This window comes from Acinonyx jubatus, chromosome E3, assembly GCF_027475565.1.
Source record: "Acinonyx jubatus isolate Ajub_Pintada_27869175 chromosome E3, VMU_Ajub_asm_v1.0, whole genome shotgun sequence".
NCBI classification, from domain to species: Eukaryota; Metazoa; Chordata; class Mammalia; order Carnivora; family Felidae; genus Acinonyx; species Acinonyx jubatus.
The window spans coordinates 22,021,096-22,048,715 of record NC_069398.1 but is presented as its reverse complement, the minus strand read 5'-3'; the positions used below and the strand labels follow the sequence as shown (position 1 = coordinate 22,048,715).

Here is a 27,620-nt window from a genome sequence, read left to right as displayed (position 1 = left end):
GTGGTATCGCACCAGGAGGGCAGCGGGAGCCTGGACGCTAAGCCCTGGGGATGCCGGCTTCTGAGCCACACTGCTGTATGTGACTGTCATTCGGGAGATGCCGGGAGTAGCGTTTGGAAAAATACTTAACTCCCAGGTTTCTCCACCCAGTGTTCCGAACAGGTAACATTTGAGCTAAGTACTTGCTAACTGTGGCATAACAGACCCTGTCATGTTTAGATATCTGCATAATCAAAAACTGGCCTGTGAAGCCAACCTCTGGGCATGAGAAAAGGAATCAAGGTGGTCTAATAAATGTCTCCCAGAGATCTGAGGGCTTCCCTGTGCGGCTCCGGAATTCATCTTTCCTGGGTTCCATCTGCACACAGGGCTTTTTCCAATGGATTCTCCTCCCATTTAGCGGATTATAGAATGAAAAAGCAAGGGAGGCTGTCCATTGCCCCCCCCCCCCCACGCCCCAGCACTGGGATGAACACCTAGGAGGGGACCATGGTTGTTTTCCATCAGCTGATTTTTTTAATTAAGTCTAATGTTGTTTTCTGTTCTACCACATGTTCTGAATTGAGAAGGCACCCTGGGTACTTCTCGCCAGCTGCCAGGCTGACCCCCCCCCCCCCACCGTCGCTCGTCAAGGTTTCCTCCCCCTCCTTGCAAAACCACTCCCTCTGCGCTGGGAGTGAGTTCCCCACCAGTCACCGTGCCTTGGCATCTTTTAAAACCGCTCCGTAAAGTGCTTTGGGCAAACAGAGACTGAATCAAAGCTCCTGGAAGGAGGCAACTCCCAGAAGAAGAAACTGGCGTTCCACGGACATTGTGAGCTTAATTAATGGACTCTCGGTCGTAATTTATTATCCGACAGCAATTAAACAGAGAGAAAATAAGCACCGAGGAGGGTGATCGCCTGTCTTCCAACATGTGTTTGCCAACAAAATGGAAAAGGTTCCTTGCCACTCGGAGAGCCTGCTCTCTCACAAGTGTCTATCAGCGAGCTGCTGACCAGCCTCGCTCTTGTCCGGTTACTAATGTGGATTGGACACGTGCCCGTTTCTTTTCGAGCTCAAGTTTTACCTAAAAATGGGGTGTCAACGATGCAGCAATAGCCTCTGGTGTCAGCTCGACCTCATTGAGAGCCGGGGTTCTTGTCTAAGGAGGCCCTCGGCTCCCCCACCCGACTCCAGGCTGCCAATCTGGGCCCAGGTCAGGTGGTTGCCCTTCAGGTCTACCAGCCATGAGATTGGCCTCTTCTGTCAGCCCCTTCCTGCTCCCTCCCCATCCACCTGGTCAACCTGTCAGCCACCCCCGGCCACTCCTTCTGATTTCCCTTGAGGACCAAGGGCAAGGAGAGAGAAGGGTGGGCAGTGCTGCCCCCAGGGGCCCCCAGGCACATGCGCATCTTCCTTCTTACCCTTAAACAGCCCCAATGGCTCTGGGCTGCTCTCTTGAGCCCCTGCCGCTGAGCTGTTGCTGAGGTCCCAACGGACTGTGGCCCAGAGCTTCATGGCACAGCCCTGAGCACTGGGCCAGAGCCATGGCTGGGCGGAGACAGGGAATAGAAATGCTGGCGATAGGGGCACCGGGGTGGCTCGGTCAGTTAAGCATCTGACTCTTGAGTTCAGCTCAGGTCATGATCTCACAGTCTGTGGGTTTGAGCCCTGTGTCGGGCCCTGCGCTGGCAGCGTGGAGCCTGCTTGGGATTCTCTCTCGCCCTCTCTCTCTCTTTGCCCCTCCACTGCTCGTGCTCTCTCTCTCTCAAAATAAATAAATAAACATTAAAAAATTGTTCATGCTGGCCGTAAACCCATTTCTGTTTTTAGTGATATGTTTAATCCTACCGGGTGGGTAGTCCCCCCCCCCCACCCCCGATTTTACAAAAATGAGAACATTGAGTAGCACCATGACATTTTTCAAACTCAAGTCCTGTGACTCCTGGTCGTGAACCCTGGGCTGTGGCATCTGGCACGTTCTGGGAAGCCTGTCTCATTCCCTTGAGTGAGCCCCCATGGTTCGCTAGCCCACGGGAAGGCATGGTGGAAGGACCTGTGTTGAGCACGGACACAATGCTAGGCAAGAGGTAAGGGCAGAGGCATGGAGGTTGGTGGGGAGAACATGCATATGGCATGTTCGGGGGACAGTGATATGGTTGTTGTAGGGCAACCAGTAGGGACGGGGTATTGAGAGCCCTGGGTGCCAGGAAGAGGGGCCGGGGCTCCCCCCTGAGCATCTCGGGTGTGGTCCGGAGAGCCGTGAGCCACCAACAGCGCGTCACAAAAGCCGACTGGCCCGTGAGTCCAACCCCAGACCTCCTGAAGCTACGGCCTGAGAATCTGCATGCTGTCATCTCCAAGTGTTTTCCTGTCTCAGTCAACACCGTCTGTTGGGCGTCCATTACGGGCCAGGCTGTGTGACTTACAGGTCAGATACATCTGTATTTGCCCGACATGAGGCCCAGTGTCCCAACCGAATTCTTCTTTCCAGTTTATAATACTACTACTTCTATATAATCGGGGTTGGTTTTTTTTTTTTTTCATTTTTGCGGTAAATTCATTCTTGTTAGCGTTAACTGCAAGGTTTCCCTGACACAGGCCGTCAGGTCACCCCACCTCAGTCGAGGTCTGCCACCTCCAAAAGTCCCTTGAGCCCCTTTGTGATTAATCCCTCCCTCTGTCCCCAAATTTGAGGCCCAACTTCACCTCCTGGAACGGCCCACCAGGCAACAGTTCTGGTACAGTTTCCTCCCTGAGCCGAGGCCCACAGCCAGCACGCCAGCACAAGGTTGGAGTCGGTGGTCCCCTGGGCGTTCAAGGCGCTCCCCATGAAACAGCCCCTAGCTGTGGCGGAACATTCTTGGAGGTGTGTATCACAGAGAGGGGTGTCAGGCTCTGTCCCAAGGGCCCCTGTGACTCCCTGCACTCCAGGGAGGTATCGGAGGTCTCTCTTCTGCTTGCCCCCCCCATCAATACGTCTTATTCTTTCTCCCCCTCCTTTTCAGAGAAGCTCCCATTCCTTGCCCTCGGTGAATTCATCACCAGAATGACAGATGAGAATTCTTTTATCCTGTAATTAAATTTAATCTGATCTTCGACTTATTCTTTGATGGCTTCATCTTTTAAGTGATACATCATCCAAACACCTTGTCACGATGATGCATTGTGCCAGGAAGGCGCTGGTGCCCCCCTGGAGTGACGGGGCTCCCACAGCTATTAGCACGCGGAAGGCACTCGGAAAACGCGGAAGTTAATGACATCCAAGCAGCCTCTTGGCTTCCAGGCAAAGTCATGTAAGCGTTGGGGCTCGGGCTGGAACTGTTGAGAGCGCACTGAAGGTACCAGCCCCGGAAGGATGGCTTTGCCCCAGAAAACAGACCTGTGACTTGGGGGACGGGCCGTTCGCATTTGGTAAGAAGCAGGCCCGGGAATCCCTTTCAGTTCCTGGAGAGCATCATGAGGCCAGAGCTGGGGAGCTTTAGACCTTGTGGGAAAATCGGGTTGGAGGAGGGAGGGCAACTACCCATGTTAAGGAAACCTGCAGAGACAAAAAGAGGAGGGAAAAGAGAGAGGAGGGGAAAGAAAACGCCAGCGCTCTTTGACACATCCGAAATATGACACCACCGAGTCTCTGTACCATTCATTTCCATCTCTCATCTCCTGTGCGGTATTTTTAAAAACCCTCTCCTTGCGTCCCAGTGCAACACTTTATAAATTCATTTTGCCTCGTTGCAGATAGCAGGAATATTAAGCGCTTTGTTGTTGTTGTTGTTGTTGTTGTTCTGACTCGTCTTCTCTCGAGATATTCAAACTGCTTCTGATTTTATTATTTCCAGGTTGTTAGCTCCTGCCTTCCAGGCCCTGCCTCCATCCAGCCTTTGTGAGCGTCCCTGGTGCCCACCTTCTCTGTAGACCTCCATGCGCTTTGCACTTCTGAGACTTTCCCGAGGCTTCAGCTTTGCTTCCCTGTTTGATTTCCGATCCCCAGTTCACTTTTTTAAATTACCCCTGACAAGTGGGTCTTGAGGTCCACGTACAGGAAGCAGGAATGCCCAATTTCCTAAATGGCATTCGGAAGTAAATGCACGTGAATTTTATCTTGCTTAAGGAGGACTCCAGGGTTAAGGAGGAATTACTGTATTACTGCTCTCTTGCCAGAATGGGTTGATGAACTATTCTTTCCAGAAAATCAGAATTCTTTTCCAGTAGAGATCCTTTTTTTTTTCTTTTTTCCTTTCTTTCTCAATTTCAGAGAGAGAGACTGAGGGAGGGAGAGGGGCAAAGGGTGAGACACATAGAAAATCTCAAGGAGGCCCCATGCTCAACATGGAGCCTGACCCAGGACTTGATCCCATGACCCTGGGATCATGACCTGAGCCAAAATCAAGAATCGGACGCTCAGACGACTGAGTCACCCAGGTGCCCCTCCAGTAGAGATTCTTAGTTAAAACTCTTATGTCTGCTTAGAAGTTTAGTGGATTTTTTTCTCCAGCTACAAAAAGTGATCCAGGTAGATTTTGTGTTAATATTAGGTATGGAATAAGGAAACTCACACTGAATAATCAGATGGTGACCACATTTTCAACTGAACCTTTCTCCCTTCCTTGCCCAGAGCTGTTTAATTCAAAGAAAGTCACTGCTAATCTTTTCCTTTTCTACTAAAGATGCAACAGCATTGCAATGAGTTTGGAAAAAAAAAAATTTAATCATCCATAATCTCGCCATCCTAAAACAACTATGATCATTTCCGAGGTGGGCTTCCAGCCCTTGCATTTTCAAAGAAGTATGTTGCCTTCCTAGGCTGTTCACAAATCGTTGAATTAATAACATCCCTTCTTCTGAAGGACAAGAAGAGGGAGGTGGAACCTACTGGTGAAGAAGTCTTCAGTGCCTTAGCACTACCAGGAGCAGTGGCGAAAGAGGAAAACATTACAATAGCCTCACCCCCTGGCCATTTAGTGCTGAGAGTTTCAGCGCTTCTTTGGAACAGCAAGGTCTGTCGAATGGTTATTTTCAAAGACGTTGCTTGTTCAGAATGGAGACGGTCTGAGAACCTGGCCAGTCAGAGTTAAGGGCAGATCCTGAAGAGTTTATTGCTAGTGCAGCTCAGGCCGTTGGTCTAAGATGTCAGGGCCTCCGAAGTCTGAGTTCCCATCAGAGAAGGCCAGAGGAAGACCAAATGTCAGTAGCACAATGTTCTAGACTGTTCTTATCTACCGTCCTACCACCTGCCTGGCTTAGAAGGTAGGGGTGCCAGGTTTGGGACAACTTTCTGGAATCCCACCCACATGGGGACCACCAAGGGTGCCATATACACTGACATTGGTTCCAGAAAAGGGCCTTTTGCAGATTTCTCTGTGCCGTGGTGGTGTCATCACCAACCCCCTTCCTGAGAGTGCTGCCCTGCATGGCCTCCTGGCTTCCTCCTGCAGCTACAGGGGCCAAGTGTCAGGTGACGGAGCCTACTTTTCAAGAGATTCCTATCTTGCCTTCCTGATACTCTTCCCAAAATTAAATGTCTGCAGGGCTTGAATCTGTGGCCCTCCATGGAAATGGAAATGTCAACCAGCCAAGAACTGAACACCTTCCCAAGAAGCCTTGCAGGAAGGCTTCGTGCACAAGGATGTGGGTTCTCGTCAGCTCGGGCTCACTATCCCCTACTTAAATGGTTGGTTTGGCCATGCACAGGATAGGAGATTTCAACCTGGGGGACGTATGGTCACCCAAAGGCCCACGCTTGCACTCCAGATACTTTTTGTCATGGCATTCTCTGTTGGGAATGAGGCTCCTAATTGCAGTCATCTGTATTTGAGCCAAGGTGGGTAGGAGCTAACAAGAGCCATGCATGGCTAAGTGGAGATCTCTGATCTCTGCACCTTAGCGAGACTGGAAATCAGGAAATGATACTTCACCCACATCTCACATCAAAGTTAATTTTTTCATGGTGATGCTGAGAGGTACCTTTCTGTGTGTGGTTGGCTTCTAAGCTGTGATCTTGGGCAAGACACTGAAGCTCCTCGTACTTCAGTTTCCTCCTCTGTAATGTAAATATCATAATAGTATCCACCTCATAGAGATGCTGTGTCAGTTAAACAAGCTAATCGATGAAACGTTCTTAGACGAGGTCCACGGCACATGTCATAGAAAGATGATGTCCATGGTGCTGAACGTGAGACCTTGGGAAAGCTTCAGTTTTCTAAGAGTCAGTTAGGTACACAGTATTCTACTTTTTGAGGCTATAAAAACCAGGAACAAATAGCAGTGAAAACTTGAACATCCCCAGGCACTTTGAGCACCTCAAATCCTCGTATACCTTGCAAACAGTAGATTGGACCAGTGATATCCAAGGTTCCTTCCAGTTCTCAGGTTTTGGGACACATGAGCCTTCCATCATTCAGCTAGACTTCTAGCTTGGTTCAGTTCTTCAAGGCAATGTTACCTGGAAAGCGGGTTATTTGGAAAGATGGATGAGACATGGAGACTCCTACCGCCTAGGAATTCATAGTTAATTAAGGTGTTATTGTATAAAATAGCTTGGCGATTGGCTGAGTCCAACCACCAGTATTTTTTTTTTTTTACTTATCAAATTTTTGCATATTTGCAAAAATTAAAAAATTTGAGAACATGGTCCAGGTTCTGGAGAAAACTCCAGCCTCATAGGTTGCCGATAGAAATACAAATTGGTGCCATTTTTTTTTTGAAGGGAGTTTGGCAATCCTTACCAAAGCTACAGTATGCTTACTTTTTGACCTAGCAATCCCCTTGCAAAAATCTACACTGAAGATACATTTCCAACAATGTGAAAACACACATGTGCCCTCCTGTATTATTTGCAGTTGCAAAATATTGGAAACCACTTTAATGCCTATTCATAGGCATAACATGGGCCATCCCTGTGAACTCATACTGAGTGATTTCCCCATACGGTTAGATGCAAAAGGCAAAGTACAAAGGAAGATGCTTAGTATGCTAACCGTTATTTAAGACAAATGGCCTCTGAAAAGTAAATACCTTTATCTGCTCATTTGTGCAAGAGATTCAGGAAGGATAAACCAGAAACTGATGAGATTGGTTACCTGCTGGAGGTGGGTGAGAACAGGGTGGACAGAACGTGGGAGCAGAATAAGGAATAAAAGGGGAGTGACACCTCTCAGTGCAGTTTTCTGTCAAGTCCTGACTCTTAGAACCACCGTGATATTGAAAATCTCTGAGAAATAATAATAATTTCAACATTTGAAGATGTAAGGAAGAAGACCCACAATAGGATGCAAACAGTAAATGAAAAAAAAAATTCACCCCACTAAATGAATAACATAACTGCACTGTTGGATGGGGAAGAATAACGCCAATCTCAATGGCTTGGAACTGGTTTGGACAGTTTTGACTGGATTCTAGAAACTTAAAGGAAAAAAGAACCATTGCCAATAACGCATTCTAGTCAGTAAGCTTGTTTTCCACAGGAGTCTGGGTTCACAATTCTGAAACTACTGTATGTGAACAAGTAAGTATATAAAGTATGGATAACGGACATGATTTCACTCATAGGTGGAATTTGAGAAACGTAACAGATGTTCATACGGGAAGGGCAGGAAAAATAAGACAAAAACAGAGAGGGAGGCAAACCATAAATACGGAGAACTCTTAAATACGGAGAACAAAATGTGGGTTGATGGGGGTTGGGGGTGGGGAAAATGGGTAATGGACATTAAGAAGGGCACTTGTTGGGATGAGCCCTGGGTGTTATATGTAACTGATGAGTCACTGGAGTCTATTCCTGAAGCCAAGACTACACGGTGTGTTAACTAACTTGAGGAGAAAAAGGAAAAAGGAAAAAGAAAGTATGGATACTGGGAACCTGGTCTCTTGCTGTTAGAGAAAAAGGTTATAAATAAGGAGAGGGTATGGCTAGAATGAATGTTGAGTTGCAATGTGAGGGATCAGGATGAAGTTATTTTATAGGTGTATGTAAAAATATATAAATATACATGTATAAAACATACAGCGAGGTGTAGAAATAAATTTGTAGAAAATGTAGGCATAAAAACAAATGTGCCTATGGGTTGGTGTACATACATATATTTCCTAGCTCTGAGAGCGTCTAGAAGCAATACAATCCAGTAGCAGTGAACACATCTAGCACCCAGATTTTGGATGACCCCAGGGATGGAGCGGAAAATACAGCGTAAGCCTGGAAAACCTTGTGGGCGGTGTCAGAAGAAAAGGAAGTGCTCTTCAAAAGGTGTTGTCTTCTCAACAGAACGTAGGAGCCACCCCGAAAGGAGTTCCTTACGTCCAAAGCTGGAACTATATAGCTGGAACAATAAAATATTGGATTGTCACTCATATGACTTTTTAAAAATGCATGAGTCCACAGTGACATAAACTCATGGAGAGAGAGGATAGCTCTTCCTTCAGTAGAAGTCCGCTTAGCAAATGTAGAAGGAATGTGGGAAGTGCAAATCACCCCGAGGCAGTCATGCCAGTAATATCTGTTGAAGTCCAGAAGTAACAATGGACGCTAAACTTGGTGGGTGAAAATATGATGAAAACGGAGATATTTTCAGTTTCTGAGTATCTCCCTTTATAAAGGGAAAATAGTAACTTCACAGTTGAGAAGCCCAAAAGACACCGCCTTAACCAAGTGATCAAGGTTAACGTCACTAGTAATGAGACCTCACAGACCCCTGATCTGATGCCCCGAGAAGGGCACAGCCTCACCTCTGTGGTTTGTCTCATTAAAAATGCACAACTATGACTTTAATCATGAGAAAACATCGGACAAACCCAAACTGAGGGACATTCTACAAAATAATTGCCCGGTACTCTTCAAAAGTGTCAAGGTCATTAAAAACAAGGGAAGACTGAGGAGCTATCCCGGATAGGAGGAAATTAAGGAGACGTGAGAACAGAATGCAGTGGGGGATCCTGGAAGAGAAAACATAGATGGAAACTGCTGAAATTTCTGGGAGGTCTCCGGATTAGTCCATAGGATTGTACCAGTGTGAATTCCCTGGCTTGGGTGATCATGCCATGATTATGTAAAAGATACTAACTTTCAGGTAAGCCGGATGCCAGGTATACTGGAACTCCCCGTACTATATTTGCAAATTTTTTGTAAGTCTAAAATGACTTTGACCTAAAAAGTTTTTAAAAAACATCTTTTGAGAGGTCTAGTTGACTGGAATTATTGGAGGAGAGGTCAAGGGAAGGGGTGAGGGAGGTTGGAGGTGATACTCCCCTGGCTTCACCAGGAGGTAGATAGTGGTGCCATTGTTGAGATTGGAGACATGGGTTTTGGAGGATGATGTGAGTTCTGTTTGGGGCGGCGTGAGTTTGGGGGGGGTGGGTCTTGGAAACCCCCACAGTGATGTCCTCCAGGCAGCTGAACATTCCAACCAGGTGCTGAGGACAGAGCGGGAGAGGCAGATGGGGCTTTGGGGGGGGGGGGGTGCACCAAGGGAGAGCAGAGCGCCGATCCTAGGACAGACCCTAGCATGGCTCCACATTTAATGCTGCTGCCCCTCTAAAGGGGTGGCTTTAGAGATGTAAAGCTGAGTTCTGAGAGTCCCCTCCAAGTCCACTCCAGGCAAGGGCATGTAAGATCTGGATCAAACTGGGGGAATGAAGTGTGGGGTGGGGAAGAGAAGGGCAGGAGCGTAGCAGGAGACCCTGCTGTGGGATCCAGCCTTCTCTGGATCAGGGATCCAACTAGAAGTTACCCACAGACCCAGCCAGAGAGAACCCAATGGTCCAGGTAGCCACCTGGGGGTACTCGGCTTCCCGGAAGTATTGTTGGGGCTCTTGGGCCAGCAACCCTTGGACAGATAGCTCTGAGAATAGGCAGAGAACGGGAAGGAAGCTGGGAGTGGCTGAGTGCCGGGAAGGAATGGGGCCAGGAAATGCTGGCCCCATGAGGCCACGTGGGAGCCCATCGGAAAGAAAAGAAGTCTGGTGAATTAGAAACAAGGCCCAGTTCTCAACTGGCACATGAGGTCAGGGGGGAATAAGAACAACAAAACATACAGGGCTTCCTATGCCCCATGCCTTCTTCTCACTAATTTACTTAATTCCACAACTACCCTATGACTTAAATTGTAAAATTATCCCCATTTTGAAAATGAGGAAATAGAGTCTCACAGGGCTTAAGGCCTCAGGTCATAAAACCATTATGTGGCGGTGCTTAGATTTCTAGAGCAGGCTCCACGGTCCAAGTCTTTAGCCATATAATAGACTGCCTTGTTGATGACACAGCACAAAGCCAGGAACCCTGTTTCAATTGGCAAAAATGAGAAGGTGAGACAGATTTAATTAAGATCTTGCTAAAAGGGGAGCCAAGTGTTTGCCGGCATTTCCACACTACACCCAGATAACAATCCTACCTTCTTATGACACGCCACAGAGGCAAGAAAGAAATGTATCTGTTCATTGCAAAATAGAGTCTTTGCTTCCTGTAACTCAGGGTGAGCTTTGGAGGCATGCTTAGGAGTTGTCTCCAGATCTCTGGGGATTGGAGTGAACCTGCTTGCCAGCCCCTCTCCCACTCAGCTCCTCTAACCCTCATCCTGGTGCTGCCCTCATTCCAGAAGGCTCCCAGCTCTCTCCATAAAGTTATGGCGGCCAGACCCTGCCATCCCCCGCCTCCACTGGCGATGCCTTTCGTCTATCCACTCCTCAACCTATCTCTGCAGGAAAACCACCCCCAAGGTTTTGTGGCATGAATGTGTTTCTCTGTTAGTTCTTGGTAGCGGTGCATTTTCTGGAAATCTAACACTTTCATCAAGCATGATGAGTCCTAATGGTGGAAGAAGACTGAAGAGGGAGGCCTTTGGAACCATCCAATCCCCTAGGAACTAGCTCTCCCTACACAAAACATATCTGGTTCTATCGCCTACCTTCTAAGCTCCCAGGTAGATTTTTAAGTCAACTTTATTGAAGTAGAAGATCAGCACAATACACGTCATCTATTTCAAGTGTACACTTGGATGAGTTTTGACAGGGTACGTGCCTGCAGATCTCCCTTCCTGATCAAGCTACGCGACATTTCCGTTTCCCCCAAAGATCCCCCCTGCCCCCGTTCTCCGCCCCCAGCTGCCAAACACCATGTGTCTGCTTGAGATACAGTTGGAGACATTTTTCTTCCCTATTCATTTTGGGATCAGGCACACTCTGGACAGTGACAGAGAAAGTCTGTTTGTTTTTAAGAATGTACATATGCACGCGTAATCACCAGAAACCACTCCTTCGGCCAAGCAGCAAACAAATACATTCAGCCTACAGCAGGTTCAAATCGATGGAACCCGTCTCCCTGTGTCCGGAGTAGAAGGTGGGGAAAATGCATTTTTTTCATTTACCAGTGTGTTTCTGCACTGACTAGGCCTGGTTTTAAAATGACGAGAAAGACCCTTAATGTGAAAGCAATTGCAAGCCATGTTTTTGTGGACAATTCGATGGATTGTGCTGTGCTCCAGAGTCATTCCACAATCATTTGGCTGGTTTTTGTTTATTTGGCTATAACCTGCTTATTTCACTTTTCCCTCAAGGCTCTTCAATGTGGGTTAATAGTTGTGTGTGCCTCTTAGATCATCTCAAATAGAAAATTCTTTTTCTCCGCTAAATGAGAATTAATTGTATTTGAGCTCAGAGGGTTTTTTGTTGTTTTTTTTTTCCTAATGCACTAGGGTTGTGGATAACGGCATTCGTTTCTCCTCTTGGGCCCAGCAGCCAAACCTAGAATAATCCCATTCAATTCAAAAGGCATTTATAGAGCGTTTGCTTTCTGCAAGATACTTTCTCACTCCTTGTGCAGTATAAAAACGAGTAGGATGCTGCCGTCCTAAAACAATAGCAGCAACAACAACAACGAAAAGCTATAGCAAGGAATGTCACAGAACACACAAGTAGATCGCATCTGGGCAGGGGCTTTGTGGAACCAGGGGAGATCCGATAGGGGTAGGGTGGGGATATATTCCACACAGGGAAGACTTCTGGCTGTTTTTGAGAGACCTCAAGTCACCTGTTGGACCGAGCCAAGAAACAAAGAGTTGCAGCTGAAAAGCTAAGCTGGGGACTTATAATAGAAGATCATGGTTAAAAAAAAAAAAAAAAGTTTATTCTTAAATCAGAGGGTACTAGAGCAACTGAAGGTTGAAGCAGAGACTGATAGGATTTGAACGTGCAGGAGTAGGAAGGACAAGCAGAAACTGGAAGGGCCTGGAGGTGGGAGATCAGGAGGAAACACAGGAGAGGGGAATGGGAAGACTTGTAGCTTTGGGGATGGGGGAGCGCGTAGGGGGAAGATGACCCAAGGTTGCAAACCTAGAGCCTGGGAAGAGCTCAGGAGTACGGGTGTATAACAGGGAGCTGATTGCCTGTGGGCCATAACTGGGGAAGCGAGAGGCAACAAGTTTCGGGCAGTTACCGACTCAGAGGAGGAAGCTTCACCCATTGGCTCCTCGGTGGAGCACGTGATGGGTGAGTACATGCTTCTCCTGCTCTTTGTGGGATTGCGTCGCTAGAACATCGCAGTGAGCGTCGCAGTGAGCGTCGTACTGAGGTGGCAAATCCCACAGACAGTGGCTTGGCCGTGACTTTGTGGGGGAGCACGTGGGCAGAAGGTGAGAAGACAGCTTCCAACGACAGAGCAGATTAGATACTTTGAAGGGTCTGCCCACCGCTGCATAACCAGATGCTAAATCAACTACAACAAATATCATTTTAAACCCATGCTAGCTGCACAAAAAGTGGTTGTATCCATTACAATGATTTGCTGCATTAACAAATCACCCCAAGACACTTTCAGATAAAGAATCTGAGAGGGTTTCCTATGACAGATAGTCACCAAAGGAAATACTTCTTCTTGTAGAAGGAGATTGAGCTCAGAAGAGTGTCCTGAGGAAAGAATGAATTATAAACAAAGAAATTTATAAACATACAAGTCAATCCAAAGAAACGTTTCTTGGGGCGCCTGGGTGGCTCAGTTGGTTAAGCGTCCGACTTTGCCGCAGGTCATGATCTCACGGTCCATGAGTTCGAGCCCTGCATCAGGCCCTGTGCTGACAGTTCAGAGCATGGAGCCCATTTCAGATTCTGTGTCTCCCTCTATCTCTGCCCCTCCCCTGTTCATGCTCTGTCTCTCTCTGTCTCAAAAATAAATTAACGTTAAAAATTTAAAAAAAAAACAACAAAAAAACTTCTCTTACGTAATAAGAATAATGTCTACATTGGGGCAAGGAAATATAACCAAAGGCTGAGCAGTTAAAAGGAGGTGACCAAATTTAGTGTCCTAACATCCTTGAATTTTATTGAGTGGAGTAGACATTTGAATATTGAATAATTTGCAGGGCACCTGGGTGGCTCAGTCAGTTAAGCATCGGACTTTGGCTCAGGTCATGATCTCACGGTTCATGGGTTCGAGCCCTGCGTCCAGCTCTGTGCTGACAGCTTAGAGCCTGGAGCCTGCCTCAGATTCTGTGTCCCCCCTCTCTCTCTGCCCCACCCCTGCTTGTGCTCTGTCTCTCTCTGTCTTTCAAAAATGAATAAACATTAAAAAAATAAAATTTAGAATATTGAATAATTTGCTCAGTAGTTAACATTACATTTCAAGAGTGAACCGTAAAATAATAGAAATGAATAGAATTTCCAAATCCATAGAGGAGAACAATGAAATATGATAATATTCCAACAAATCAAACTGAACCAATCCCAACTAAAGCAAATAAAGGAGAAAAGGGAAACAGAGAAGGCTGGATGCACAGAAAGCAGAAAGAAGGATGGTAGAAATAAGGCCATATATATCATTAAGTGCAATAAAAACAAATTGACTAAACATTTTGGCTAAAAAACATAGATTGTCACCCTAGTTTTTTTTTTTTTTTTTAATCCAGGAGTATTGTGTTTCTAAGAGACACATCTAAACATAGGAGAGAGAGGTTGAAAGTAAAAGCATGGAAACAGGCAATTCTAAAGGGCAGGATGCTGGGGTAACTAAACAAAGCACCTTCCACACAAAACGGATTCTTAAAAATGAAGTGTTCTGTTTCATGACAATGAAACTCACCAGGATGGTAGAATCCTTCTCGGCTTGGGTGCTCCTCTCACATCTGTTATCGTCTCCCCTCTTTCAGTGCAACCACTTGAGTTGAGACCTTCATCAGCCCCTTCGCCTTCCATCATGTCCCGTGGCAGGTCATTGCCCATTTGGCAGCCAGTGTGGTTTTCCCACAAGTCAGGTGGCTCCTCAAGAAAAAGCCCCAATCCCTAAGCGCCATGTGTCCACATAATGCAGTCTCATCTGCACTCTCTCCCACCTCCCCGCTTCTGCCCCATCACAGCCATCACGCTCCCTCATGGTGAGCGATGCCTAGATCATCCAAAACACTGCATTTCTTCTGGTCTCTAGGCCTTTGGATATGTGCTCACCTTGTCTGATCTGACCTGCCCTCTCCTACTCAGTTGTTCGGCTGACTCCAACAAAGCTTCACTCAAATGCCCCTTCTTCTCGGATGCCTTTTCTGACCTCCCTTTTCTGAATCAGGGCCTCTTCTGCTCTGGCTATAAGAGCCCACTAAGAGGTGGGGATAGAGCCATGAACAAAAAAGACAAAACTTCTGTCTCATGCCTCTCACATTCTACTGGATGGAGCCAGACAACAAACCCTATAAATAAGGAGAAGATATCATCTATAAGGAGATAATATGTGCTTGTGAAGGATATAAAGCAAGAAAAGGGATATAGAATACATGGTGAGGGTGAAATTTTAAGTAAGATGGTCAAGAAGATGACATTTAAGCAGGAACTTGGAAGAGGTGAGAGAGTGAGCCATTCAAATACCGGGGAAGGAACATTCAAGAGAGAAGAACGGCCAATGCAAAGACTCTGAACAGGAACAAGTATGGCCTATTCATGGACCAACAAGGAAGCCAGTGTGGCTGGAGTGGAGTCAGCAAAGGGTACAGTGGTAGAAGTTGAGCACAAGCAGCTATTATTAGGTAGCATTGGGTCTTTGTAGCCCTTTGTAAGGATTTGACTTTTATTTTGAAGGAAATGGGAAGCCTTTGGAGGATGTTGACCTGACTCCAACTTGAAATAACATCATTTTAAATAATGTAATATTTTAAAAGCAATCATTGATTGCCAATATGGCAATCCAATGCCATATTGAAAAAAAAGACCAAGGGAGGCAAGGGTGAGAGCTGGGAGACAAATTAGGAGGCCATTGTACTAATCTAGTCAAGAGACAAATGTGGCTGGGTACAGCGAGGTAGCAGTGGAGGTGAAATCTGAGTGTAGTTTGCTAATGGTTGAATATGGTGGGTCAGGGGAAGAGGCGAGGACGAAGCCAAAGTGTTTGGACCCAGCAACTGGAAGGATGGAGTTCTCATGACCAAGATAGAACCAATACTGTTTTGATCCTATAAATCTGAAATGTTTATTAGAGCCCCAAAGGTATGTCCAGTGGCGAGTTAGATAGACAAATCTGGAATTGAGGAGAAAGTTTGGTTCGGAGATAGAAACTTGGCGCAATTAGCCAAGTTAGCGTATAGATGCCACTGATAGGCCCTAGAATGGCAGGCTCTCCAGGAGAGGTGGTTTCACCTGCACCCTGCGTAGTGTCTGGCCCACAGTTGGTGCCTCACGGGAAGACTAAGAAAAAACAATTGAAGTTGGTAATTAATGAATCCTGTTGACCTTCAAGAGAGCAACGTCAATGCAGAGTTGTGGTAGCAGCCAAATTGCAAGGCACTAAGGAAAGAGCGAAAACCAAGGACAAAATAAGGAGAATGAAAGCTGTGACTGGAGATTTTCTGGGCATAAAGATCTGGTTATGCTTGCAGCTTGGAAGAAATGAAGGAGAAGGGAGAAATAATGATTTAAGGCACCTGTGGAGCCAGGAGGAGACGGAGCTGCAGGAAATGAGCAAATGTGAAGGAGGGGAAGTATTGAAGGGTAGAGAAGGTAACTTCTCCATAAAGTAGGAGGCAAAAATCCCCTTGACCAGTGAGGGCCCAAGACACCACGCTACAGGTCAGGATGAAGGGCACATTTTAAGAATCTAGACCTTGCTGGGGACGGGAAGGATGCGGGCTGGCAGAGTCACGTGAGGCAAATAGATAAGATGACTTGGGGCACCATTGGAATATGGGTCCGCAGCGGGTGCAGGCAGTCGGCATCTGGCCCTGACCCTGTGGAAGCAGGAGCCAAGGGCACCTGCACGGCCAGCAGTCCTGAGCGACCAGGAGGTACCAGGGTGGCTGCCGGTGGTTCACAGAGATATATTAAAGACCCTGCTTGCACTAGCAATGGACATTCCAAAAAGGAAATTAAGAAAACAATATCAGTGACAGTAGCATCAAAAAAGATAAAATACTTAGGAATAAATTAACCAAAAAAGTATACGTCTTGTACACTGAAAACTACAAAACATTGTGGGAAAAAAATGGAAGACCTAAATAAAAAAAATATACACTGTGTTCTTCGATGGAAAGACTTAACTGCTGTTACGGCAGTACTCCCTGAGTTAATCTACCGATTCAGTGCATTACCTATCAAAATTCCAACTCCCTTTTTTGCACAAATGGAAAAGATAATCCTAAGATGCATGTGAAAATGCATCTGGACCCAGAGTGGCCAGAACAATATTGAAAAAGAACAAAGTTAGAAGACTCACACTTCCGATTCTTTTTTTTAAATATAATTTATTGTCAAATTGGCTAACATACCGTGTGTACAGTGTGCTCTTGGTTTTGGGGGTAGATTCCCCCCCACGCTTCCAATTCTTAAACTTACTACAAAGCCATACTAATCAAGCCATTCTGGTGCTATCATAAGGATAGGCACATAGATCAATGGAACAGAATTGAGAGTCCAGGAATAACCCTTCACATTTATAATCAATTTTTTTAACAAGGATGACAAGACAATTCAACAGAGAAGAATAGTCTTTTCAACAAATGATCTTGGGACAATAAATATTCACCTGAAAAAGAACAAATCTGGACCCATGCCTTACCTCATATTTGAAATTAACTCAAAATGGATCAAAGATCGAAAGGTAAGAGCTTAAACTCTAAAATTCTTAGAAGACATAGAGGTAACTCTTCATGACCTTGGGTTTGGCACTGTTTCTTGGACATGATATCAAAAGCACAAGCAACCAAAGGAAAAAAACTGATAAATTGAACTTCCTCAAAATTAAAAACTTTTGTGCTTCAAAGGACACTCTCAAGAAAGTGGAAAACCAACCCACAGAATGGGAGAAAATACATGAACTCATACATATACCTGAAAAAGATCTGGCATCCAGAATATATAAAGAACTCTTACAACTCAACAATAAAAGGACAATTTGTCCATGAAAAAAAAAATGGGCAAAATATCTGAGTTGACATTTCTCCAAAGAAGATCTACAAAGTGGCCAGTAAGCACATGAAAAAATGCTCGATGGCATTAGTTACTAGGGAGATGTAAATCAAAACCACAATGAGATACCACTTCACACCCAGTCGATGACTAGAATTTTTTTTTAAGGAAAGAAAACCAGACAATAACAAGAGTTGGCCAGGATGTAGATGAATTGGAACCCTGGGCATGTAAGCTGGTACAGCTGCTTTGAGATAGTTTGGCAACTCCTCGAAAAGTTAAGCACCAATTTACCATATGACCCAACAATTAGCATTTCTACTTCTAGTTATATAGTTAAGAGAATTGAAAACCTATGCCTCACAAAAACTTATATGGGAATGTTCATAGTGGTATCATTCATGATAGCCAAAAAGTAGAAAAAAGCCCAAATAGCCATCACTTGGTCCATGGGTACCCAGAATGTTCAAGAAGAAAATGAGATACTCCCACACCACCTTGGAGGGAGACACCAGATCATGTTGCACCAAAGACTTGAGAGGAGATGCCGTGGGGGTGGGAGAGTTACAGAAGACCCTGTGGAATGGAGAGAATTGCCCTGAAGTCTAGGAAAGTTGAGGACAGAATATTCTAGAAGAGGAGTAAATAGCTTTTCTAGTCAGGGAAACAGCTGGAGCAAAGCCTTGGAGGTGGAAAAGCTATTGTACCTGTAGAGGACAGGGAGCAGAGGTCCTTAAGGAAGGAATAACATGTCTTGGGAGCTGGGAGGTGGACTAGACAGTGGTCCAAAGACACCACAAAGACTCGTGATCTGGGACTGAGACAAGAAGGAGGATGTGGTCGGCATGAGGTCCAGACATGCACCACGTGCATGAGAAGCAGTGTGAGATCTGTTGGCGTAACTTTAGTACCATCGTCCTTTCAAGACCACAGTCCCCTTCCCACGACCCTTGGCCAGGTCCGCAGAGCCTCTGCTTGTGCCCTCCTCGTATGGGTCTTTGGCTTGGGAAACCACCTTCCCCCAGATTGGAAATCCTATAGGACCCTCCTCAACCCTCCCTGCCCAACTCCCTTGGGGCTGGCACTTGGCCTTTGCAGGTCCTACTGGCTGGGATCTCGTCCTTTGCTCACAGACCCTCAGAAAAGAGAGCCTCTGACTCCTGGTGGCATTTAGCTTCACTCTTTAAACATCTGGGTCACAGATATGCTCAGTTAATTAATGTTCTTAGCACTGTTCATTTGCCTGCTGGATAATAGATTGATTCATAATTTCAATAAGCAGCTGTGTATATCTTTCCCCTGAACATAAAGGCAGCCTGCTGTCATTCATCACTTTGCATTTGGTGAATTTGAGTATATTCAGAGAGACATTGTTTAGGGAGGGGTGAGGAGGGCTTCTGATTTTATCTTTTTGCCTCTAACAATCACTCTGATTTGGAACTAATTTGGGTTTAAAGCACACGTTACCCGCATCTCTCACAAGGGCACTTAATAAAGCCCCTGTCACTTGTTTCAGAGGGCACCAGGTGGGCTCTCCTTTGGTGATCAAAGCAAAGGGTTTCTGAGTGGTTGTCCTCAGGAATGAGGACCCCTGCAGAAAATCCCATCCCCTGGAGAAGAGGCACTGAGCAGAGCTGCCTCCTTGCTCCGTTCCTGACCAGAAACGCCCAGGCTCTCGGGAGGAGCCCAGGGTCACATAGGAGGAGGCCCTTCTGCTGCCCAGCTCTGGCCCAGGGCGGCCAACCATCGGGTCTCTAGGGTCCCAAGGAGAGAGGCCAGGACCCTGCCAGGTGACCAAATGTCCTCATTCCTCAGTTTCTTCGTCTTTAAAATGCGGAGAGCAGTAGAAACCTATCTCAGAGTTGTCGTAAGAATTACGTTCTTTATCCTCTGCGAGATGCTTAGAAATGGTGCAGGGTATGCCTTTAATACACGCAAGCTGGTCATTTTGTTTTTTAATTCATTCAGCACCAGCTGTATATTAACGATCTTCACTCCTGCCCCTGCCCACCTCCTAGGACGTGAGAGCAAAAATGAGAGATGTATCTTCCTGTCTCATTGCCCTCACCAGCCTGCATTGGCGTTATCTCAGGGGGAACACAGCCCCATCCTTACATTCCCAGAAACCTGTTCCCAGGCTGGGCACACAGAGAACTCTTCAAAACTTGCCTGTTGGAGTTTAAACGAATAGACATGGCTGCATCTTTTAAATGATGTCGTTCACCACGTTGATAACATCCACAAACACATTTTGAGCACTTGGTCTGTCATTTTCCCCCAGCAAGGAATGAAATTAATTAGACGCAGTCTCTGGCCCCCAAAAGAGTGCAAAAGACAGATGGATGCATTCGCTCAAAAGTTGGTATCCAGGATTATAAACAACGTGGACGAGCGGGAGAGGGAAGCCACTGAAGTAGCATGGACCCTGCCGTGGGAAGGGTTAATAGGCAACAGCATCTGTGTATCAGTCAGCTCTTGCTGCGTAACAACTACTCCAAACCTTAGTGGTTATCATTGCCCATGAGTCTATAGGTCAGCCAGACGGTTCTGTGATCTGGACCAGGCTCGGCTGACTTCAGCTGGGCTCATTCACACATCTCCTGGCAGCCAGGAGGCCGGCCGAGGGCTGCCGAATCTAGGACAACCTCATCCACTTGTCCGGTGGTTGGCTGGCTGTTGGTTGGGCCACCTGTCCCTCCTCCTCTGGCAGGCCATCCAGAGCTTCCTGCCAGGGTGGCAGCAGGTTTCCAAGAGCAAGAGGGTGGAAACATGCAAGGCTAAAGGGCTAGTCCAGCACGTGGCACATCCTCCCTTCCGCTATGTTCTGTGGGCCAGAGCAAGTCGTCGGTTTTCAAGGGATGGGGAAATAGAGTCCACTTCCTGATGCACGTGGCTCTAAAAGTCACAGTGCCCAGGGTGTATAGAAGGAAGGAGTGAAGGATGTGGCTGTTTTGGCAATCTACCACAATCCCCCAGGATTTGTTGCTGTGCGTGGAGCCGTCAACAAGTGCCAGGACTGTGTCACACATTTAGGACGCTTCTGCTTTCTCATCACTGTAAATAATGGTGCAGTAAAGACCCTAGACATGCACTCATGTTTGCGGTTGCGATCGTTACCTTGGGATGGATGTCTGAAGGGGAATTTATTGGGTCAAGAGAAGAAAACATTTTAACAGCATGGAGCCTATATGTTGAAATTCCCTTTTTGACCGGCTGTAGCAACTTACCCCCGCTCCAGCCCATGACAAAACGGGAATAGGGTTGTTGCTGTTGTTGTTGTTGTTGTTTTTTTAATGCGGTATCGCGTTGCTGTTTTAGTTTATCTATTTTAACACCTATCAGGTTGAATGCTTTTTAATGTGTTTCTTTTTTGGTGAGCTGCCTCTTTGGGCACTTTACAGCAGGGTGGAATGAATGAACGAATCCCAATTTACAAATGGGGAGGAAACACCGGCTCAGAGAGGTTAAGTGACTGCTTCGAGGGGGCCCCGCCAGCTGGAAGCAGAGCCAAGCTTTGAAATCAGATGTCCTGTGCTTTTACTGATCCCTGCTCCCCCCGCGTTGCTGAGCAGAAGGCTAGAATCCAGAGACGCTGACCGAGGGCATGCTTAGAAGAAAATCAGACCGGCCCTGGGGGAGCAGGATCCAGCCAGGGAGGGGGCTTCCTGAGCAGGGCTCACCTGTGAATTGAGTGTTTGGTGGCCAGGACCGCGGCACTGGCAGAGGCCTGGATGAGACGTGCGAGCCCGAGCCCCCTCTCCCCACCTCTCGTCTGCTCTCTCCCCAGCTTGCCCGCTACACCAAGGAGGGCTTCCTGCACTTGGGAGCCCTGGGGACCACCACGCTCCTCCCTGACACCCGCTGCCTGGTGGACAACTCCAAGAGTCGGCTGCCCCAGCTCCTCGACTGTGACAAAGTCAAGAGCAGCCTGTACAAGCGCTGGAATTTCATCCAGGTGGGTACCCCCTGGGAAGGGCCAGCACCCCAGAGCAGGTAAGGCTGCTGCAGACCACAGGGAAGTCCGACCTCCCCAAGGAACGGTGCCCAGGAAAGCACACCAAAGGTCTCCAGCCCCGGGCCAGCCTCGTGAACCCAGGGCACGTCCGGGGGGAACCGGCGGTGGCGGGGGCCTTCCACCTGGGACAGCTTCCGGGTCCCTTCGGCAGCACCAGGCCGGCTGGGCTCCGGCAGATCTCGGGAGGGGAGTGTGGGTGATGTCCCTGAAATCTGCTGTCTACAGCCACTGCGATTGAGAAAGCCAGACCTTGAATATCCCTGCAAATTCCACATTCCCACACCGTCGCCCATTGGGGCCGGTCCCCTGGCTCAGCCATTCAGACTTGGTGAAGCGGATGGCCATTCTGACTTCGGGGTTTCTGGATGGTCCCTCCCCCTGGGCAAACAATTTTGGTGGGACTGTTCCCCAGGAGAGGCCACGCGCCAGGACTCTTTCTCTGTCTCTCTCCCTGTCTTTCTGTCCCTGTCTCTCTCCCTCTCTCTCTCTCTCTGCCTTTCGGCCTCTTTTTCTCTCATGGTCTGATCCCTCTCTTTCTCTCTCTATCGGTCTTATTCTCTATATCTCTGTCTCCGCCGATCTGTTTCCGTTCTCTGTGTCTCTGTCTCTGTGTCTCTCTATGTCTCCCTGTCTATGTCTCCATCTGTCTCTCCGCCTTTTACCCAGAACGGAGCCATCATGAATAAGGGCACGGGGCGCTGCCTCGAGGTGGAGAACCGGGGCCTGGCTGGCATCGACCTCATCCTCCGCAGCTGCACGGGCCAGAGGTGGACGATTAAGAACTCGATCAAGTAGCGGGGAGGAGCAGGGGCCCCCGGAGCCTGGCCCCCGGGACAAGGTCTGCCCGTCTTCTGGGCCAGCCGCACTGGTGAAGAGACAGCGAGGAGCCAGCCGGGGCTCAGCAGCCCTTCCGGGGCTTCTCCAGGGGCCCCGGATGGAGACTTGGTGTCCCCAGTGGGCGCCCAGCTGCCGTGAGGCTCGTGCCCCCTGGAAAAGCCCCCCGACCCTTCTCTGGGAACCCGGGAGCCGTGTCTTCTGCAGCCTGGATGTGGACCTCGTACCATGGAGTGAACCCCCCACGTCCTCCTCGTCGTCTTCGCAGCCACAATCAGGACTGGGACCGGCAGGGGCCCCTCCTCGTCCTCATCTCTTGCAGCTGCAGCAGCTCCTGAGTGCCACCCCGACCCTCGGCAAGGTGGGGGGTGGCGCTCAGTCACATCCTATCTGCCCCTCCTCAGAGGAGGCAGTCAGGCCCTGGGACTCCGTTTCCCTGGAGGTTGCTTCTGCCCCGATGCCCATTTGCAGCCCGAGGCAGCCTCCACCCCAACCCTTAGCGGCAGACGGCTTTGGTGGCTACGGCCCTGGACTTTTCTGGACCCTCCCTTAGATGGCCTGGAAGGAATTAATGCTTCCACGGGCACCAGGGCGCTAGGCTCTCGCGTTCGGGGGCCAGCTGCTCTGCCCGTGCCCGCAGGGAGCCAGACACAGAAAGAGGCTGAGCACGTAGGGAGGTCATGGCTGTGAGGGGCCCTCTGGGCTGGAGCCGGGCCAGTGCGGCTCTGCCCTCGGGAGACCAGGGGGCCCTGACTCATGACCAGGGAGGCCGCCATGGGAGCCTCCACCTGGAGCTTTAGGACTGAGGCCAGCACAGCACGGGGGTCGGGGCGGGGTGAGGGCAGGACCCTGGAAAATGCTCCAGGTTCATCTCATCTCACCCCATGCTCTGCTGGCTGACAGGGGAGAAGGCAGTCGATTCCTCTCTGCAGAGTAATAATTGTTTTCGATTGCCCTCTGGTTAGGGTGCACTTGTAAATCAGAGTTAATATATGGACGCGTGTGCATGCCTACGAGTGTGTGTGCCTGCGTGGTGTGCGTGTGCGCGTGCATGTGTGTGTCTGGGCGTGCGCCTCCGAGTGTGTGATAGAGCGGGTGTCAGAGTGTGGCCTCGGGCTTGCCGCTTCGTCGCTCACCTGGATCAGGGCGAGGCTGCTGGAAGTATGGGGGGTTGGCCACGCATCTGTGGCCAGGAGGACGCGGCCCAGCCTGGCCCCATGTGGTGCCCCAGATGGAAGGCTGTCCCTTCTCCCGGGTCCCTCTCTGTCCCTCATGCTGTCCCCAAGGGCCAAGCCCTGCCCAGAACCAAATCCTGTAGTTGCCCGGTTTGGGGTTCACAGTGTCTCATTTGGTGGCATCTTATTGGTGATCCCCCTCCCCCAATTCCTCCCTTGTGAAATAAATACATGTGAGCACTTCCCCAAGCAGCCTTGTTTGCTTCTTGGTTCCTCCAGAGCCCGGGGTTTGGGGGGGTAGTTCCTGGAACATGGCAGAGGGCTCTTTCGGGTGGGGGGTTTGGTCTTACTGTAAGCAAAAGCCGTCGCTCGCAGCACGAGGCTGTGACAAAGCCGGTCGGCACTTGCACTCACCCCCCGAAGCAGGACAGAACCTGACATTTTGGTGCTCGTGTACTAACCCCCTTGCGGACCCCAGCTTAGGAGGCTCAGGCTGGTGCAGGAAGCGGAAAAGGGGAGGAGGGTTGAGATGACCTGGCTGAGCCCCTCCTGCTCGTGGCAAAGTGAAATCCTTAAAGATTCCAGGCCTTCCATCATGGAAACGGGTATGGGACTCACGGTCAGGGGTCCCCTCAGCTGTGACAGTCCCTCTTCCCTTCGAAGAAGCCCAGAAGGTCCGTCTTCTTTGACGTCACACAAAACACAGACACGCGCACCAATGGCAGTTGCCATGTTTCTTTCGGGTTCTAGGAGAATCAGGGTCCAGGAGCGTGCTGATGGAAAATGCTGGAGTCTCGGGGTGACCGTGAAGTGAAAAGAGCTGAAGGTCTGCAGGTTCCCACGGGGCTCAAGGGATAATATCACAGTGTGATGCCTTGGGGGAGGAGTCCTACCCTGACTGCCTCATACTCCCTCTGTGTGGGTCTGAAAGCACAAATATGAAGAAGGAATCATCCTGTTTTACCATTTGCTGAGGTTTTGATCCCAGATCCCGGTGAGGCACCAGGGAGCACCTGGGAGACCCAGGGAGGCCTGGGGGAGGCCTGGGAGGGCACCAGGGAAGATCCTTCATTCTACAGGAAATGGGCCAAATGGCCTCAAACCAAAGTAAGCCTCGAGGCCTGCTCAGTTCTCTGAAGGAACAGGAACCCACACCCTCTGGGGCTCTAGCACACTCGCTGGATGTGGGGGTCCTTGGTACTCCAAGCCGAACCTCTAAGGATACAAGGCAGCAAGGATCCTGGAACTTACCAGAGTGAAGTACTCTTCTTCAGTGTCACACGCAGCAGGACAGGATGTTTGGGTTGGCTTATTTATGTGTGTTTGTGGGGGAGGGTAGTGGTGCTGGTTCAGGACCGTGGGACACCCTCTGCCTCCGAACACCAGTGCATGGGCCCCGAGTCTTGAGTCCAGCATCCAGGAGGCCTGGGCTGTCCGTTTATATCAGCACCTGCCGTCAGCACTCACCTGGGTTACCTCCCAAAGACTGGGCCCCCTGGGGAAACTGGCCCGAGCGTGAGGCCAGCATCCCAGGACGGCACCCTCTTGCCGCCACAGGGCAGGAGGTGGGGGGTGGGGGGGTGGGGTGGGGGATCAGAGACCAAGGCAGAGAGGAGGAATGAGCAAAGTTAAAGAGGGAGGAGAGAAAAAAGCAGCAGGGCCCTGAGGGAGCCTTGTGTCCAGTCCTTTGGAGGACTTTGGAAGGTCCGGAGCCCCACATCTTTGCGCGGTGGCATCAGCTCCAGACGTCCGGCTCCAGGGGCATCTCACACGCCTTCAGCAGGTGTTGGGCGTTGGCACCGTCTGTATCCCCATACCTCCGTCACCCCCAGCCCTTGCAGGGGGGATGATGCACAGGGAGTTGAGCCCCGACAGCCTTTGCTCCACACACCCCTTCTGTCTACTTAGTCCCTCACCTGTGCCTCCGTGCCCCTGTCTGGTGACAATTTCTTCTGCTTTTCTCTAAGTTCCCCTCTCTGTTTATATGGCAAAAACATCACAGATGGTATTGCTGACACATGCCCAAGCCCCACCACAGATGTCTTTGAATCTATATGTGTTATTTCTCAAATGTGTTCTCTATTCTTATTCTGGTGGCCAGAGAAGGAGAAATGCGGAAGGCTGAGAAAGCACAGTCTGGGCCGGAAGCCGCCATGTTAACCCACTCCAAGCCCTTTTGCTTGGTTTCCTGAAGCCGTTCCTTTGCATCTCATATATTTTCCCCGCCATTCTTGAATAGCATCCCGGTTTCCCAAATGGCAGAAGTCAGGCCCGGCCAGAGCAGGCAACTCCCCCAGGGCTGTCGTGTGAGCTGTCCCTGATCATGCCGTTTCTCTCCTTCCACCTTGCTTGGGACTGCTGCTCTGAGAAAGGCTGAAGGACAGCCCTGCCAACTGCCCCCATTCCCCCACCCACCCTGGAATGACGGTCCCCCAGGGGATGGGCTTGGGAGAGGCCGGGAGCCTGTGCAGGAAACCAGAAGGCCCAGAGAGAGCATGCGCATATGCAAGGTGGGGCGGGGTGGGGCAGAGAGAGTGGGAGAGAGAGAGAGAATCTGACACGGGTTTCATGCTATCAGTACAGAGCCCGATGCAGGGCTCTATCTCATGAACCGCGAGATCATAACCTGAGCCGAGATCAAGAGTCGGATGCTTATCCGACTGACCCGCCCAGGCACCCCGATTAAGCTTCTATTTTAATTCCAGTTTCGCTAACCAACTGTGCTGTATTAGTTTCAGGTGTAAAATGTAGTGATTCAACACTTCCATACATCACCCTGTGCTCATCACGACAGGTGCCCTCCTTAATCCCCATCAGTCATTTCACCCATGCTCCCACCCACCTCCCCCCTCTGATAACCATCAGTTTGTCCCCTATCCTCAAGGCTCTGTTTCTTGGTTCGCCTCTCTCTCCTTTTTCTCCCCCTTTGCTAGTTTGTTTTGTTTCTTCAGTTCCACGTATGAGTGAAATCATATGGTGTTTGTCTTTCTCTGACTTATCTTGCTTGGCATGATAGTCTGTAGCTCTATCTCTGTTGTTTCAGATGGCAAGATTTCATTCTTGTTATGGCTGAATAATATTCCAGTGTGTGTGTGTGTGTGTGTGTGTCCATTCATCTGTGGATGAACGCTTGGGCTCCTTCCATAGTTTGGCTATGATAAGTCATTGCTGATAAGTCATGAAAGGCACCTTAGCCTCTTGTTTCAGTCCAGGCTCCAGATCAGCGGTTGGGCTGGCAGGTCGTCAGCTCCTAATCAGTTGCCCTTCCTCTTGGCCCGAATCATGAATCTGAGTCTCTTGGCCACTCTGCTTTCTCACTTATCAAGCAAGTTCCCGAGACCACGTATTGGCAATCAATGGTGGGCCCCAAACTCCAGAGGCCCATTTCAGTTCAGTTCGACAGTTATATTTGGACACTGATCCTTTGGCTTGCGTTTTAAGACTTCTTGGAAGAGAGAGAGAGAAAAGGCAGAAGGAGCTAAAAGACAGCGAATATCTTGGTCTTCAGCCATTAAAGATTATCTTTGAAAGAAGAACATAGGGGCGCCTGGGTGGCGCAGTTGGTTAAGTGTCCGACTTCAGCCAGGTCACGATCTCGCGGTCCGTGAGTTCGAGCCCCGCGTCGGGCTCTGGGCTCATGGCTCGGAGCCTGGAGCCTGTTTCCGATTCTGTGTCTCCCTCTCTCTCTGCCCCTCCCCCGTTCATGCTCTGTCTCTCTCTGTCCCAAAAATAAATAAAAAACGTTGAAAAAAATTTAAAAAAAAAAAAAAGAAAGAAAGAAAGAAGAACATAGACACTAGGTATTGGGTAGTCATGAAGTGGGGCCTACTCCCATCAGCACAAATGGGGATCTTTTTACAGATTTCAGTGTTCTTTCCCCAAAGAGGGCCCAGCTGATGGCTCTTGCAAGCACGCTTCCAGCTCGAATTAATCGGCTGCCTGTTGACGGGGGCTCCCCACACTGCCCGAGCACAGAGAGCCAAGTTGAGGAACTAAGGAAGCCAAACAGGGATCATTGGTGCTGCCGATGGTAACACGACACGAGACTGTCAGACCCGGCTAGCTCTTATCGTCATCCATAACAAATAGAGGCTTCATAAAACACCAAGATCAAACATCATCTCGTTCACTCTTTCGTTGGATGCCCACTTACCTTAAGCACTTAGTACCAACTCCGTAAACAGCTTGTTCTGGAGCGGAAAACTCATTCTGATGGTGAGCCAAGCCAAGGCCACATCTCAGTAACCTCCTCCC

General features: G+C 48.9%; 1 protein-coding gene across 3 annotated transcripts in view; it reads left to right on the top strand.

The window, feature by feature from the left end:
* GALNT17 (polypeptide N-acetylgalactosaminyltransferase 17) overlaps window positions 1-23,615 on the top strand; it is a 439,855-nt gene extending 416,240 nt beyond the window's left edge. For all 3 annotated transcript variants that reach the window (XM_015069888.3, XM_053213855.1, XM_053213856.1), the window contains 2 exons: window positions 21,130-21,297; window positions 22,024-23,615. In XM_015069888.3, coding sequence (XP_014925374.1) covers window positions 21,130-21,297; window positions 22,024-22,152 — 297 coding nt within the window. In that variant the 3' untranslated portion in view covers window positions 22,153-23,615. The remainder of the gene's footprint in view (window positions 1-21,129; window positions 21,298-22,023) is intronic.
* Window positions 23,616-27,620: the final 4,005 nt, after the last annotated feature.